Genomic DNA, 16,704 nt, shown 5'->3' with positions numbered 1-16,704 from the left:
TGTTGTGGGATCTGGAAATTGTGCTGTAAGTGAGGCTGTGGGATTTGGCAGAGTTGTAGTCAAGTCTGTCACAAGTCATCACAAGTCAATCACTGGTCATCACAAGTCAATCACATGTCATCATAAGTCATCACAAGTCAATCACAAGCCATTACGTCATCCACATCAAACACATGTCATCTCAAGTTAAGCACAAGTCATCACAATCGATCACAAATCACTTGAGGGCCTCCATGGAAAGCAGTGCCTTTGCACTGATCGGAGATTACCCTTATTAAAGATGACGTAAAATTAAAAAACAAGTCCATCTCTGGTCAATCACAAGCCTTCACAAGTCAATCACAAGTCAATCACTAGCCAATCACAGGTCATCAATAGTTAATCATATAAAGTCAGTCACAAGTCATTACGTCATTACAAGTCAATCACAAGTCACCAACAGTCAATCATAAGTCATCACAAGTCATTCACTGGTCAATCACTGGCTATTTATGTGTACTCACTCTTAATTCTTTGTTACTCTTGACCTTTAATATTTATGAAACAATGTGTGACTTCGCTTCTTGTCTGACTGTTAATTGACTTGTCCCTTGAATTGACCATAACTCTTGGGCCGTGGAAACGAAATCAAGCTACATGTTTACAGTTCAACATTGTCCTCACTTTATAGCTCTGGCAGGAGCTTCTACATGTCACTTGGTGGTCGGTCGTCGGTCTGTCCCCGAAAATTGACCACAAATATTTGACCAAAAATTATTGACTAATTAATTTATTGAGTGCATAAAATGCACTCTTGACTAAATTTTTGGGAACACATATGGGGCATGGCTTTGCATATATGTCTGTCCCCGAAAATTGACCAAATTAAACCCCCTAAGTTTCCCATAAAATATAACTACCAAATTGAAATTAAAAAAAAGCAAGCAAAATAAATTTAATACTTAACAAAAATTGTTTGTAACAATTCAGAAAAGTTTTTAAATGGAGGCAAAATATGTACAGCAATGTTATAGTCACGTGGTATCCAGAAGAAGAAAATGTCCCAAAATTGACCAAAAGTACAGTGTTCCATATGTGCCATCAGCGTCACATTTTTTGCCAGAGCTTATTGTGCACTCGCACTTGATATTTTTTAGTACATTGTACGACCCAGATCCTTTTATAAAATAAATTTGGTTGTGTGTATCGGTAATTACAGATGTTCTTCATAAGTGAGTCTGCATTACCTACATTATGTATGTTGAAGGGGCACATACTGGTCCATATACAGGCGAAGTCCTGATCTAAGTTTCCTAACAGAAGAAACGTGAGAAATGAAGTTTTGTAAAGTTTTGAGGAACTTTTCTTAAATTATGTCCAAAACCTTAAATTTGTGTCCCACACTTCGGCCGCTTAATGTGCTGTTTTGGAAAAGCAGGCATATTCTCTCCTTTTCCATTCAAAATAATGACAGCAATCTTGTTATGTTGTTTTCTACATTTGTAATTTTTTTCATCTAAATTTGATATTATGTTTAATTTGACATTTACAACTGCTTCTCCCCCTCAATTTTTATTGAGACTGATGGGAGATTTAAGTGTCCATGTAAATCTCTCAGGCTGACTAAATTAGTTTGTTTTACACAGATATCTCGTTTTACATGTACATGTACGTGGACAATGCGGTAATGCTGATAACGATCACGATCGGTCTCCCTGTGCACCCTTTTTGGCGTAAATCACTTAAATCGTTTGCACGTGAGCGTAATATATGAGCACTTACTCTAATGAATGAGACCTCATCATCCGATCAGTGCCTGTTCTTTACTACATGTAGTTGCCTACTCGAGTGAGAGATTTTTTTTTCCTAAAAAGGGTTTTTGAGTGATTAATATCGCACCAATTTTCGCAATCCAGGATTAGGTTTTTGCACTCTGAAGATTTATACTAATAATTTCGCAATCCAGGATTAGGTTTTTGCACTCTGAAGAATTATACTAATAAATTTATTACTTTATTACTTGTAAAATCTCCAGGTTTTTTGGGTGAACAACCTTGATGAACTCGAAAACATGTCTGAACCCTCGTTGTTCGGATCAAGATGTCTGGAAATGCACACTTCATTAGGGGAGTCAGGTTGGCGTAGGGGAGTCAGGTTGGCGTAGCGGTGCTTTCCTCGCCTTCCACCGCTGTGACCTGGGTTTGAATCCCCCCCGGGCCAATATGTGGATTGGGTTTTCAGTCCCTACCTGATTCCGTGGGTTTTCCCCAGAATATTCTTCTTCTGGGCTTTTCTTCTTGGCTTTTCCTCCCACCTCTAAAACTGTAATTTCTTCTCATTGTCTTCTCTCCACAGGTTTCTTCAGGCTTACGAGCTAAAGTGCCTTAGGGCGCTTTTGAGGGATCCTTGGTTTCATTACCAGAAATGATTAACAATAATAATAATAATAACTTCAGATTGATTGGTGGTTCAGAAATGTTACAAAACCGTTTGGGCAAATTTCAGATGTTTTGTTTATTTCTACGTTGAGTGAAGGATTTGCACGAACATCATGTATGTACATCTCTTTGTCAGCTGAATGTAGCTCCGAGAAAAATTTGGTTCTGAGAAAAGTGGTGGGAGAATTTGGAGATTTCAAAATCTGGTTATCCTATTTTTTCTTTTTTTTAAACCAAATAACTCTTATAAATCCGATTACACCGGGAGTTCCCATTCAGCTCACAGTCATACCAACAAAAAGTGACAAGTGAGGCGCCGCATGCAATGCCCTACATGCAGAGCTGTAATGGTGAACAAAATGGGTGGGAACTTGCTGATCAGTCAAATGGGCAGGCTATAGACCATTATCATGTTGTTGCCATCTTGATTTTTTCCCATTCAAATCAACGTAACCGAAGCGAGGCTATCAGGGAAAATAGTCTGGTTCCTTTGTGCACAAGTAACGTCATCATTCAGTACTGTTATTGGATACCGGGAACATGACTAAAATGGTGGCAGCATGATAAAGGTCTATTCATGAACCAAGAAGACCACTAGCGAGTGAATGCGATTACAATCAGAGACCATGGAGCGAATTGTGGGGCGTTTTCTTTAGCCTGTGCCACAAAAAAAAATGGAAGGCTTCATTTGTTTTAAGGTTGGTTTCAAATGTCCGGTTTCCAGAATCCAAAATTGTTTTTAAAAATTTGGATAGTAATCCCACCACTATCTGAGAACAACTGGATGTTTTGAACATCTTTTGAGTCTTTTAGGTGATACACTGTTTGAAGCATTGGAGTACACTGGTTTGTCTCAGCAGCCTAGACAAACACAAAATAGCCACTGCAGATCCTTCAGTTGCTGATTTGACACCATGAAAGCACTTACGCCATGTGTTCTTGTGTAAAGGTACAGCTTCAGGGCATGGAGTTTACATGGAGTTTTCTCTGCACAGTTCTCGCATTGCATTCAGCATCCATCTTTGAGTAGATAATAATATGTTAATTTATGCGTGTCCTTGCGTAAGGCCAAAAAAGAAAGTCTTTGGTTTCTGGTATGGAGCTTGCCCCAAAAATGGTGCGACGATCAATGTCGGCTGATGACTGCAAATGGTGCCCGACTAAATTTAGTGCAAAATATATGGGAGTCCATAGAGGCCACATAAAGCTTATACTTGATCGTAACCCCATCTAAAAACACATTAAAATTATGCAGCAGCAGGATTCCAGTCAAACCAGTGAGTTTGGCGGTTTTGAGACATCATCTTACATTGACAAAAAACTGTTTTCATTTTGCCGACGCGCATGGCTACCGCGACGCGCGTGCAGACCAGAAACCGGAGACTTTTTTATTTTGCCTTAAACAAAAGCAAAGATGGCTGCAGTGAGAATGATCTTTTGAATTCAAAATATTACGTGTTCATTCAACTATCATAGCAAACTGATAACTTTTTTTCACTTTGTGTTTTTGTTTGTTTTTGTTTTTGTTTTGTTTACAGAATGATGAGATTGATCCTCAGACATTCCCTTTCAGCAAATTCTACGATCTCTACCACAAGATATGCCCACGGACTGACATCGAAGATCTCTTCAAGCAAATGTAAGCCACCACGTCCCCACCCAACCACCTCAGATTTGATAGCAAATCTTTCCACATCTATTAAAGCATTGCAGTCTTGATGTCACCTAATTACCACTGGCACATTGCCACAGCAATGGTTTCACACATTTTGAAAACGTTAATTTTGAGAAAATGCAAAACTTGGGTTGTATTCTGTTTTGATCTGGTTTCTGGAAGTGACAATTGCAAGCAAGTTTACCGCAAAACTACAGTTCCTTCCGTAACTCATAATTGATTTCTTGGCATAACGGCTATCTTGTCACAAGGAAAGCTCAATTGTGACATGTTACTTTATGAAATTCACTTCACCTTTGCTTTGTTGTGAAGTATGGAAGAGACTGTGAAATGGAATTTTGTAATTCAGCAAACTTTAGCATTTCATCACTGCAATATTGACCAATTCCTTCTTCCCCCCTTGGGCTCCATGCAGAAGCAAAAGCAACCAAGAGGGTCTGACTGTCAGCGAACTCATTGAATTCCACAACGAGAAGCAGAGAGACCCCCGACTCAACGAAATCCTCTTCCCTTTCTACGACCGGGAGCGCATCCTGAAGATCATCCACACCTACGAGAAGGACCCAGAGGTTGTCAAGAGAGGTAGGCTCTCACTTGTGTCGGACTGGCATTCCAAGTAAAGTAAAAAAAGGATAGTCTGTCACAAGCCAATGTGGCCCATCAGGTTTATCTCTGGTTTCAGTGGCAAGAACTGACTGACAATATTTCTATTCCCCCTGGATGGGATGCTAGTCCATCGCAGGTTACTCCCCAGCTAATGCCGGTACCCACTGGTATTGAGGGTGGATAGAGGCAAGTGGGGGTTGAAGTGGCTTGCCCATGGACACAACATATGGCCAGCAGCTGGATTTTAACCCCTGACAATATTTCTATTCCCCCTGGATGGGATGCTAGTCCATCGCAGGTTGCTCCCCAGCTTATGCCGGTACCCACTGGTATTGAGGGTGGATAGAGGCAAGTGGGGGTTGAAGTGGCTTGCCCACGGACGCAAAATATGGCCAGCAGCTGGATTTGAACCCCTGAGAGTATTTCTATTCCCCCTGGATGGGATGCTAGTCCATCGCAGGCTTCTCCCCAGCTAATGTTGGTACCCATTTATACTCGTGGGTGGATAGAAGCAAGTGGGGGTGAAGTGGCTTGCCCAAGGACACAACATATGGCCTGCAGCTGAATTCGAACCCCTGACCCTCTGATCCCGAGTCACGAACCCTAGGCCACACTTTTTCCCTGGTGTTACAAAGCTGCACCGAACTAAAATGAATTTCGAACAAGTAAAATCTCCCCTAATAGAATTTTGTTATGGACAGGCGAACTTTATATATCAAGTTTCCTTGAGAGGACTCTGGAACAACTTCATCTTTAAGAACTGTGTAGTATCAAACATTGAACTTTAATTCAGATTAGACAGTTCAGTTCAGTCCGTTCCAGCCACTAAAAAATGTTATAAGATGGACCTTGCGTCGGAGAGATGTAAATTTAATATTGAAGGGGAAAATCCAATATAAAAAATTCACTAAAAAATTGGCAAGTGGTATACTGAAATAATGATCAGAAATCCAAAAATGTGGTTATGAAAGCAGAGATTAAATAAAAGTGACCATTGCACAGTCACACATGCCTGATATAAAATGTGGAGAGAAGTCAGTAAAGAAAGTTGCTTTGTGTAGGTGGGAGAAAAAGCTGAGTACATAGGCCATCAGCCTCGGTCCAAACTTTTGGCCACCGGTATCAAATGAGGGGAATAATCGTCATAGCGATTTTTGGCAAGGTATACACCTCCAGAGTTGGAAAATATGTGATAGCAATGCAGCGGTGGCAGCTTTTTGGGTGTTATCACCCTTTTTTTCAAAATGTCCATCAAAATGCTTGTTACCACTCTAGGGGCAATATACCTTGCGCATGCGCAATCATTTATGCCCTGATTTGATACTGGCCAAACCCCAGGCTGATGGCCTAACAATGGATAAATATATATCCAGATTTTTTTTAACAAGATGGCTTCCCTGACAAAGTGCTTTGGTCAAGTGATCAATGCATGCGCGAACACGATTTGCATGAGCAACTGGTGAACAGACACAAACACACACACGGACTTACCTTCCATACCTACTGTAGATATTCCTTTGTATCCGTGTAGTTAAGAAAAACCGGAGAACAAAAATCATTTTACTTGCATTGTGAAGTCTCTTTCAACCCAATTTTTTTTTTCATGATTTTCTTGTGTGTTCCTCTTCATTTTGCAACTATAAACCTAAGCAAAAAATGCCTCTAAAACTGTTTTCCAGAAAGGGGGAACCTAGTGTGGGCGTGTGCTGGTCCACAAAGCGTTCACGCTTCCTGCATCCTGTGGACCTCTTTTGTTCACAGGTCCACAAAGAGTATGCAAGGTTAGAGCAGAAAAGCTATTTTGTAGTCTAGCAGGGATAACATCCCCTTTGATAATTTTTCTTTACCCATAGATCAACTGAGCGTGGACGGCCTGTGCCGATACCTGATGTCGGACGAGAATGCGCCGGTGTTCTTAGACCGTCTGTTCCTGTACCAAGACATGGACCAGCCCCTGTCCCATTACTTCATCAATTCCTCCCACAACACGTACCTGACGGGCAGGCAGTTTGGAGGCAAGTCCTCCGTGGAGATGTACCGCCAGGTTCTCCTGGCTGGATGCAGGTAGGAGCAAAACGATTTTTTACAAAATCATCAGGTGATCAGTCAAGTAAAAAGTAATTGTCCTTTTTGATGTGGGATATGAAATCTACACCCATTCTTGTTCCCCCCCCCCCCCATTGCATCCATTAGGTGCGTGGAGCTGGATTGTTGGGACGGACGGAATGAGGACCAAGAACCAATCATAACACACGGACTGGCCATGTGCTCGGACATCAACTTCAAGGTATGCACTACGCACAACTCACGTCTCTATTAACCACACTTAACCAAACAGTTTGCTTCCCTTCCAAGTAATGTGAGCAACTATTTAGAATGAAAGCAAATATTTAGAAGCTCAAAGAAGCACATTTGTATTCAGGGCACTGAAAGTGTTTGTCCTATTTGTATGTTGCAATTGTACTCGAGTGAGGGCAGTTGCAAAATAGAAAAGCATTTACATTGTAGAACCAACGTAACAGTCATGATGTAAAATTTAACAACTTCTGAAGTCACTGTAGTTGTCCATAAAAACACATTTCTTTTTCAAACTTCTCGACTTGGAAAATTCGCAACTAGGGCCCATCAAAAAGGGCATCGACCAATTTAAGCAATATTTTCGAGGCACAAAACTGTACAAAAAGTGCCTGCTTGAACATGGCACTGTTCTGAAAGACAATTAAATTATGACTTATATTGAGGAAAAAAGAATTCAACAAGCACAAACCCACTGTATATTAGGAAAAAAAACTTTCCTGCGTCTTCAATCATAGCTTCTTTTTTCCTGCATGTTATTTTCTCTCCCTCTCTCTCCCACCACCCAGGACGTCATCATCGCCATTCGTGACACGGCCTTCGTGACGTCAGAGTTCCCGGTGATTCTCTCCTTTGAGAATCACTGCACCAAGTTTCAACAGTACAAGCTGGCCAAGTACTGCGAAGAATATCTCGGGGAATACCTCCTGAAGGAGCCGCTGACTGATCATGGGGTACGCCGCTTCTAGTTTGCTTTTAGACAATCCCATACCAAGTACTGAGGGAGTCTAGACTGAGTTCAGAACAATGACAAATTCATAACTGTGTTATGGGCTAACTTCCAGAGTTGTAACGAGACAATGATTTTTGCGACTTGAGTCGAGTTGAGTCATTTTAAAGAAGTGACTCGAGTCATGTTCAGTCATTAGGTCAAGAAGGTGGAGTCGAGTCGAGTCTCAGTGTGTAGTCGAGCCGAGTCGAGTCCAGTCGAGTCAAATATTTAGCTTGAGTCAATTTGAGTCACAAATATTTGAACACTATACAATAAATAAACACAAGAGAAAAAGTCATTTTTGTTGGCTTTTTTAATTTTACATTCAGGCTTCTAGATTTGACTCTTAATGAAAATAAAAAGGGGGTGCTGGCTGATCGCCATTCAACTAATGGGGACACTGATCAAACCACGTATGTATATGTATGCATTATTCGCGAACATTCTAACGTGACGTGAACAAAAACCGGCACCGGTGTAAGTCATTGCAAATATTTTTTGCGCAGTTTTACTTTTATTTTTGGGACTTGCATCTTATTAGCCTTCCTTGAGTCAAGTCGAGTCAATCTGATGAGGGACTCGAGTTGAGTCGAGTCATTTGCTCGTAGTGACTTGAGTCAAGTTGAGTCATTTGCCCTTAGGGACTCGAGTCGAGTCAAGTCACCAAAAATTGTGACTCCAGTCGGACTCAAGTCGAGTCAATGACTTAAGTCATTACAACTCTGCTAACTTCATGATGGTTTGTAATGGTCCTTCAGCCTCAAGCCAACTTACACAAGCTATTCGAATAAACTGATACAAAAACATTCCTTTGTCGTTGTTTATAATTCCCTGTTATATGTGTCCCATCTTGTGATTAACTTATGACGATTGTGGGTATTTTGCTGGTGTAGGCTTTCCTATGTTCTCTCTGTTCATCATGGTACCTTGAGTTACTTCTTGTGGGCAAACTCTATCGATCTCTATCCAGATCCTGAGCATACTTTTCATGGTTTGAATTGCTGTTTTGTCCTAACAGTTAGACTCTGGGATCCCTCTTCCGTCACCCAACAAACTCAAGAGGAAAATACTCATCAAGAACAAGAGACTCAAATCAGAGGTTGAGAAAAGTGAGTATTCCATTAAACGCTTGACGTGCTGGTGTAATTTGTTGTGAAACATAAACGTCCCATTCAGAGGGGTTACTTTTGATCCTGGCAGAAAAAAAATATAGGCTTTGACTGGTCTTGTTTGAGTTTTAAACTGACAGAAATTAAGACCTTTTGAACCCAGTGTTCAAGACTTACTGTGAGACCCTTTGGTGTTTTGAAAGGGGGGGACGTTGTTTTGTATTTATAAATACCTGAGTCGGTTTACCAGTTCATATTGGTCAAGAGCCCATCACGTGGGTGGTTTTAAACCGCCAGTAAAACACCGCTGCGTTCTGCGCCACATCACGCAGTATGCGCTGCGTACGTATAAGGAGATTTTTAGCACTACATGCGCGAGGCACATACCATAGACATGGCCAGAGGGGTGTTTCACAAAACATGAAGTAAAATTTTTGAACAAAATTGTTGTAAATTTGTGAATTTTTGACTTGTTTGGACTTTTTGACCGAAAGGTATTTATGAATGGGAATAAATATGTGCTTGGCCGGTATTAAACAAGTATGTTTATAAACCAGCTAGGGGCCAGGGGCCAATTTCATAGAGCTGCTTAAGCACAAAATTTGCTTAAGCACAAAAACATCTTGCTTAATAAAATCAGGTTACCGGCCAAAACTCCATGCGATTGTTATGCTAAGTAAACAACAGCTAAATACCAGTCACAAGCAATGTACATCACATGGAGTTTTGGCCGGTAACCTAATTTTACTAAGCAATGGTTTTCGTGCTTAAGCAAATTTTCTGCTTAAGCAGCTCTATGAAATTGGGCCCTGGACGCGGAAGGCTCGGGCCATTATCAGCGTCCAGGCCCCACTGATCTCTATATAAAGACTGGATAGCGGATATGCATACAACATTCACACAGTAGACTTTGCATATTGACCAATTCGCCCCCGGTCTCACGAAGATGGCCGCGTATAATACGAACGTTCTACGCGTAAATACGCGCGCGTTGTATCAACAGTTGACGCGCATTTTGGTCACGTACACATATTATGATGTTCTAAAAGGGACACATTTCCGTAGTGATTATTATTTCAAAACGCCGAAAAAGTGATATTTGCGGCATTTTAGTAACCACGACATTAGAAAAACTGTAGTTAACCTTGGTCAGTGGTGGTGGTCAAAATGTAAGTCAAGTGAACCGCGACGTTACAAAAGAAATCATGCTGTCTATAAAAACGGCAACTTGTCCTTTGTAGATCACCAGCCGGTCTCACCAATATGGCGTCAAATTCGTACATTGTGCGGCTCTGTATTAGCTATCCAGTCTTTATATAGAGATCAGTGCCAGGTCCCTAGCCGGTTTTAAACGTACTTGTTTAAAACTGGTCAAGCACGTATTTATTCCCTGAATAAAAATTGCTCCATTATGTCGTAATCTTTCCATGCTATAAATGTTGGTGCCTATTTTGAGATGGAAGTTAGGGTGGAGTGGCTTGCCCATGGACACAACACAGGGCCAATAGCTGGATTCAAACCCATGACCCTCTCATCAAGAGTCACCTACCCTAAGCACTGGGCCACAATCTGGTTGAAACAAAATCACGGGACTGTAGAGGCGGCTCTTAAATGAGACATTTGTGTTTCCTATGGTATTAGTAAAGTCTGTCATGAGCCAATGTGGCCCATCAGGCCGGTGTTTATCTCCGGTTTCAGGAGCATGAAACAAAGAATGTTTCTACTCCCCCTGGATGGGATGCCAGTCCAGCGAAGGTTACTCCCCAGCTAATGCCGGTACCCATTTATACTCCTGGGTGGAAAGAGGCAAATAGGGGTGAAGTGGCTTGCCCAACTATACAACATTTGACCAGCAGCTGGATTCGAACCCCTGACCCTCTGATCATGAGGCCACTAGGCCACACTCCTCTATGGTATTACATGTACTTAATGGTTGCTGTGTTTGATGTCCAACCGCAGGGCAACTGGAGCAGCTCCGACTAAAGCCAGGCACCATCATGAACTTGGAAGATGAAGAAGACGAGGAACCAGAGTCAGGTAGGTTGTCATGACAACCAAACAGGCCCTTCTCAAAAAGAAAACCCAACCAATCCAAATGAGACAATAACGGAGACTTGTGTTAATAATCAGTTGTCAAATAGTCTGTTTCTGTTCCAGTCCTTGTTACTGTTTACGTGATTTTTAATTGAAAATTATTTTATATGAAATATGAAAATATCCAAAAAAAATTAAAAAGTTGGTTTTTTGGGTCTCTTGGGAAGCAGGGATGCCAGTTTTCCGGCTATATCCGGAAATTCCAGCGTTTTCATGTTTTGGGAAAAAACCTCTTGCATTCCGTCCCTTCACAGGCTGGAAAAAAGTTAAAGTGTGCGCAGATGAAGAAAAAAAACCCAACCTGGCTGCATGTCGTCGTTTAGCCAACAGGAAAATTCAGTGCATATTGTTTGATAGTAACTCATGAGCCAATAAGATAATTGGTTGCGCGCTACGTGTTGTCAATGTGCTAGACCAATACCAACAGCAGTCGATCAAATATAAGTTTCTGTATAGACTCACTGCATTCACATTGTACAGCAAACCAGAGTTTAAAAGCGATAGTCTGTTGTAAATGCCATTCTGCTGCAGTGCCGAACTCAGCTAATTTGACTTTTTATAATTCGGCATGGTTATAGCACGGGGTCTAGAATCATTTGGCTCAGCAAAAACAGAGTTTGGAATGGCACTGTCCTTTGGTACGACAGGGTCTGCCGTGCTGTTGTCGTTACAAACAGCAGTGGCACTAAATGCCCTGCCATTGCCGTGCCAAACTCAATTCAATTAGAAGTTGGGGCAAACATTTTTCGGAATGTGCTACTGTCAATACCCTCTCTCGCGTCACAGGGAGTGAATGTGGCACGAAAACTTCTGTATCTGTATCATTATACTCGGTAAAGCATCCCAGGGAAATACATCACACCAACTTATAGAGAGAAGACAATGAGAAGAAATTACAGTTTTAGAGGTGGGAGGAAAAGCCCAGAAGATATTCTGGGGGAAAACCCACGGAATCAGGCAGGGACTGAAAACCCAATCCACATATTGACCCAGGCGGGATTCTTGATATTCTTGAATACTTGATGGTGTAGAAAGTGAATTGAACTGCTTGAAAAATATTTTAACAATGTGACTACTCTGGATGCATTTAGCTTGACTAATTAAGCTCGGCGGTATAGAGCAAATGTCATGCTGTAGCCGGTCTACTGCACAACTCAATTCAGAGGAGTTCAGCACGGTAGTGGCACAGCATTTAGAACAGGCCGTCGAAATCCGGTTCCCAGTGAACCTCAGCACCTAGAACAGCCAATCTGTCCCATCATGCAAGGCTTTGTTTGAAAAGATTGAAGCTTTTTTAAACAAATGTACCATTTTCTTCAAATTTGCTATGTTTTTCTGTCAAATATCCATTTTTGCAGAATTTGGCCAGAAATCGGCCCAAAAAATCCATTCTGTCAAATTTTCTGTCAAACTCGTTTTTTTAACAAAAAATCTGTCAAAGTTAGCCGAAAATCCGCTTAAACTGGTCACGCTGCTGGCATTCCTGTTGGGAAGTAAGGAATTGATTTTGAATGTTATTATGCATGTGCTTGTCGTCTATTGTACAGTGACCTGTGAACTCTGTATGCAATGTCCTACTGTGCCTTTCTCTGTTTTAATTATTAAGTAGGAAATTAAGGGCCTCTTAGAATTTGTCTTTGTTAAAACTTCTTCTTTTTTAAACCCATGAACACATAAATCCAAACTATTGTTATAGTCCAAAATGGGTATTCAAATTTCTATATTCTATATTGAACGTATAAAGCTTAAGTATCGGTCTTATCATTTGAAATACAAAATTTTTAACTTTTTGGGTCTAAATTTTGGACAGCCTCATCAAATAGAACTTATGGGGTGTAGGTATCTCAGAGAGTTTTCCTATGCTTAAAATTTTGATCATACCTATCAAAGCGATTCAAAACCATTGCCCTCTAACCGCACTTTATAGCCTAAGGTCTATCCCCTAGGTTTTTTTTTGTAGAGAGGATTTTCTTGATAAGAATTAATAATTCTATATTGCTAAGAAGTTCATTGTTAGTTCTAATATGTAAATTTTATGTATAAAATACCTCTGCCTTTTTTTTTCCAATTATTTTTTTGGGTCAAATATTTGGGAGAAGTTCCAGTGTACAGCCATATTTGTGCATGAATGTTGCTACCCTTCCGAAGAGTCTAAAACACATGATACATCTTCGTTTTTTTTTTTTTTACAAGAATGCACTTTCTCAAACATTCACTCCTCTTTTTTCCCCAGCATTTTCAGTGATAAATTTTCGTACCCGCATGATTAACCATTTGTAATCATTTCGGCAAATCCTTATTTGGTTCTTCACCCGTGTTCGCCATAATGTTAGTAGGAAGATCGTTGTCAAGTAGCCCGGTAAATTTTTATTTTCCAGTTTTCCGTTCCAAAACAAAATTGAAAGTCGTGCTTTGTTTCTCGGAGTTGTTTTATTAACATTGAGATAACATAATGTCCAAGATGATTCTCTTATTGATTTTTGAGTTCAACCAAATATTTGAATAAACAGTGATTACAGAATAATGTTTTATACAACATTCATGTGGCTTTATGTTTTTTTTGAAATTTTACAAAATACTCTGAAAATTGAAAAAATAGGTGTACAACAATGTGTATGTAACCAACACAATTAAAAAAAAATATTTAGTGGGGAAAATGCATTAATACTTATCTCTCTTTTTTGTAGTAATTTTTCATATTACAGTGGAATGTGGCTATAACGAACATCGCGGGATCCACAGACATTGTTCGTAATAGCAATAGTTCGGTATAGCGATTTTAAGCTGCCGGTGTTCCAGTACTCACTTTTCAATAAATAGCGCGCTTCAGAACTTCACCCTGCACACCCTGATAGTTACTGAAAGACGACTTTGAACATGTGCCGACTATTGAATTATGTCATTACACAGTTTTTGAGCTTACTGCCTTCAGCAATGGATGGCTTTCCCCTTCTATTCCTTGGGGAAATAATAGCCACTTGTTGCTCTTCTGTTGACACTTTTCGACAACAATGTTCGGTACGTTTTGTACACAAAAATTGGGAGCCAAGTACGATGCTCGGTTTAGCCGAATATTTGGTGTAGCGGTATTCGGTATAATATAGCCGAATGTTCGGTAAAGCGGTGTTCGGTATAGCGACGTTCCACTGTATTGTGTAGCGTATTGTTTACTTGTTGCATAATGTAAAACCAGTGCTCGGAGATCATCGTCTCATTGTACATTGTATATTTCTCGTTATTTTTTTTCATCATCTTGTCATCATTGATCATAATTCTTTCATTACAGCTGCTAACATCGGTAGAGATACCGACCTCACAAAACAGTGCCTTTCCTTCCCCTGAAATCACTTGCATACCACATCGGAATTTCTAACATCATCCAAACCGCTGAGAGAAAACTTCTCTCGTTTTTTTAACGTAACTCTAACAACACGCTGATGCCCAACTGTCGATATTTTTTGGTATTTTGTTGGTTTCCTTATTCTTTTCTTTCTCCTAGTGTCCCTATGTGTGCTTTTTCATTTCTCAAGTATCTAATTTATTGATTTATTTGTATATTTATTCAGTTTTTATTATTTTTATTTTTATTATTATTATTATTATTATTATTATTTGGAATAAATCTTAACCACTGTTGTTTATACACTTACAATAGACAGCGATTCCGAGGACGATGTCCCACCGCCATCTGCAAGTGTAGTCAGCAAACGCACGCGCAGACAATCCAAGCTATCTGGTACTGAACGTGTATATATATATTTTTTTCCCAAAAGAAAAAAAAGAAAAAGATGAATACAATCCAACAATTTGGTGCATTATGTTTCTTTTTTTCCTCCAATCCTTTTATTTCCCTGGATATGCTGTCATGATTCATCTGGTGGACTAGTCTGGCTTGTGAAACATTCACTTCATTGTAGATGCATGGAGGCAATTCGTCAAGCGTTCAGGTTCCAAAAATACGAGCTCTAGTGAACGGACTTACTTTTTATTTCTTCCCCGTTCATAATTTGTTCTGTTCTGTTGGGTTTTTTTCTTAGGGTTCCCACGGTCATGGAAAAATCATGGAAAGTCCTGGGAAAAAAGTTGTCCTGGAAAGTCATGGAAAAGTCATGGAAAAATCAAGGAAAAGTCATGGAAAAGTCAAGGAAAAGTCATGGAAAAGTCATGGAAAATTGGAGAAAAATAAAAAAGAGTCATGGAAAAGTCATGGAAATCAAGATGGTGTAAGAGTTATGTTTGATGGGCCGCTTTAAGGATGGCTGTAAGGGGAGGAGGAGGCCATTATTGATTAAAAATTATTTTCAAACGCCAACAAGTGGTTAGTCTGACATCAGCGGTTCATCCGTATCATAATACCAAACAACTTTTCTCTGCAAAATGGCGTTAAATGTCATGGAAATTGTCGTATTTTAGTCCTGGAAAGTCCTGGAAAAGTCATGGAATTTGGTTTTCAGATTTTTGTGGGAACCCTTTTTTTGAGCATATGTAATCTGTCAAGTTCTAAATCGCGCGATCGCAATGTATACATACACCTGAAAAAAAAAGGTTTTTTTTAAGAAATAAGTTTTCAGCAAAATTAAGAAAATCGAAGTCGAGGAAATTGACTAAAAAAGAAAAACAAAAAAACCAGATACAAACTTTGGAACTCTGCGTAAGACTGATGTAAAAAAAAAATCAAAAAAAAAAATCAATCTTTGATGGGGTGTTAAAACTGTGCAAATCTAGTAGTGGAATTAGTGATTACTTTTCTGTGATGATATTTGTGTGTACGTTGTACAGCTGTACGTCTGCTTCATAGCTGTTTACATGTCAAGGAAAAAATACGAACGAACAAATTTGCTGTTTGACGGTTGTAGAACAGGCTCCTGTCTTTGTGCATATTGTGCTGAAAACGATGCTTTTGTATGTGGCGGCCATGTTTACCTGCCACAAATCAGTGCATCCTGCGGCTGTTTGGTGTCTGAATTTTTACTGAGTCAAATGTTCCAAATCATTTTTTTCTTGAGTTTTTTTGCTTCTCGATGTTCACTCTCTTCTGTTCTCTCTTCATTCATCTTCCATTCTCTGCCCCCATCTCAATAAAAGTCAAAAATCACACAAAAGAAATGTCTGTGTTTACTGCCAACAATCAAGATGTGTAGTTCCTGATTGCAACTCATGGGTATGGCCACCTATGTACGAAACAGCAGTAGGATAGCAAAATGCCATGCATCGATACATTGCTCATAAAGTTCTTTGGATCCAGGGTACCAGACGCTGACTTGGAATTGCCATAGTTACCAACAAGCTAGTTTAACCAAGCTGTTGTCATACGAGATGGAACTTCGCCGGAAAAAAATTATAAACAACTGGATTTTCGCCTCTCCCCCCCCCCCCCCCCAATTGCTCTGTCACTTACACTGTGGACCCCAAATTGTATGAAATGTATTTGACTTGGAAAAAAAACTCACTGAACATTTGCATTTAATATGTTGGGTTAATTGCAGAGCTTCTCATGAATGGGCACGTATGGGTGAATCTCAGACATGTTATATTAAACCAAGAAATTTAAGACATTGGGGGCTTCACAGTGTCTTGTTAATGATTTGCTTCACCTAGTCATATCAATCAATACATGTCTGGAAATCACATGTGGCGCTGGGTCACAAGTATTTTAGATTACCAGTTCACGCCGGGAATGTTCTGACAAGAACGGAACAAGGCGCGGGATTACTTTTCACTCGACCTCAGTGCCAG

General features: G+C 40.0%; 1 protein-coding gene across 17 annotated transcripts in view; it reads left to right on the top strand.

Moving 5' to 3' along the window:
• Nucleotides 1–16,704, top strand: part of LOC119744366 (1-phosphatidylinositol 4,5-bisphosphate phosphodiesterase beta-4-like) — a 68,670-nt gene that overhangs the window by 8,989 nt on the left and 42,977 nt on the right. For 9 of the 17 annotated variants that reach the window (XM_038220263.1, XM_038220261.1, XM_038220262.1 and 6 more), the window contains exons 4-10: nucleotides 3,956–4,056; nucleotides 4,508–4,674; nucleotides 6,552–6,762; nucleotides 6,892–6,985; nucleotides 7,563–7,727; nucleotides 8,784–8,874; nucleotides 10,834–10,911. In XM_038220263.1, the coding sequence (XP_038076191.1) occupies nucleotides 3,956–4,056; nucleotides 4,508–4,674; nucleotides 6,552–6,762; nucleotides 6,892–6,985; nucleotides 7,563–7,727; nucleotides 8,784–8,874; nucleotides 10,834–10,911 (907 nt within the window). Of the gene's footprint in view, nucleotides 1–3,955; nucleotides 4,057–4,507; nucleotides 4,675–6,551; nucleotides 6,763–6,891; nucleotides 6,986–7,562; nucleotides 7,728–8,783; nucleotides 8,875–10,833; nucleotides 10,912–14,623; nucleotides 14,705–16,704 lie in introns of all 17 variants that reach the window. The other 8 variants (XM_038220264.1, XM_038220255.1, XM_038220252.1 and 5 more) reach the window with 1 other exon arrangement.

This window comes from Patiria miniata, unplaced genomic scaffold (genome assembly GCF_015706575.1).
Source record: "Patiria miniata isolate m_02_andy unplaced genomic scaffold, ASM1570657v1 HiC_scaffold_7, whole genome shotgun sequence".
NCBI classification, from domain to species: Eukaryota; Metazoa; Echinodermata; class Asteroidea; order Valvatida; family Asterinidae; genus Patiria; species Patiria miniata.
This window is presented reverse-complemented; position numbering and strand designations above follow the sequence as displayed.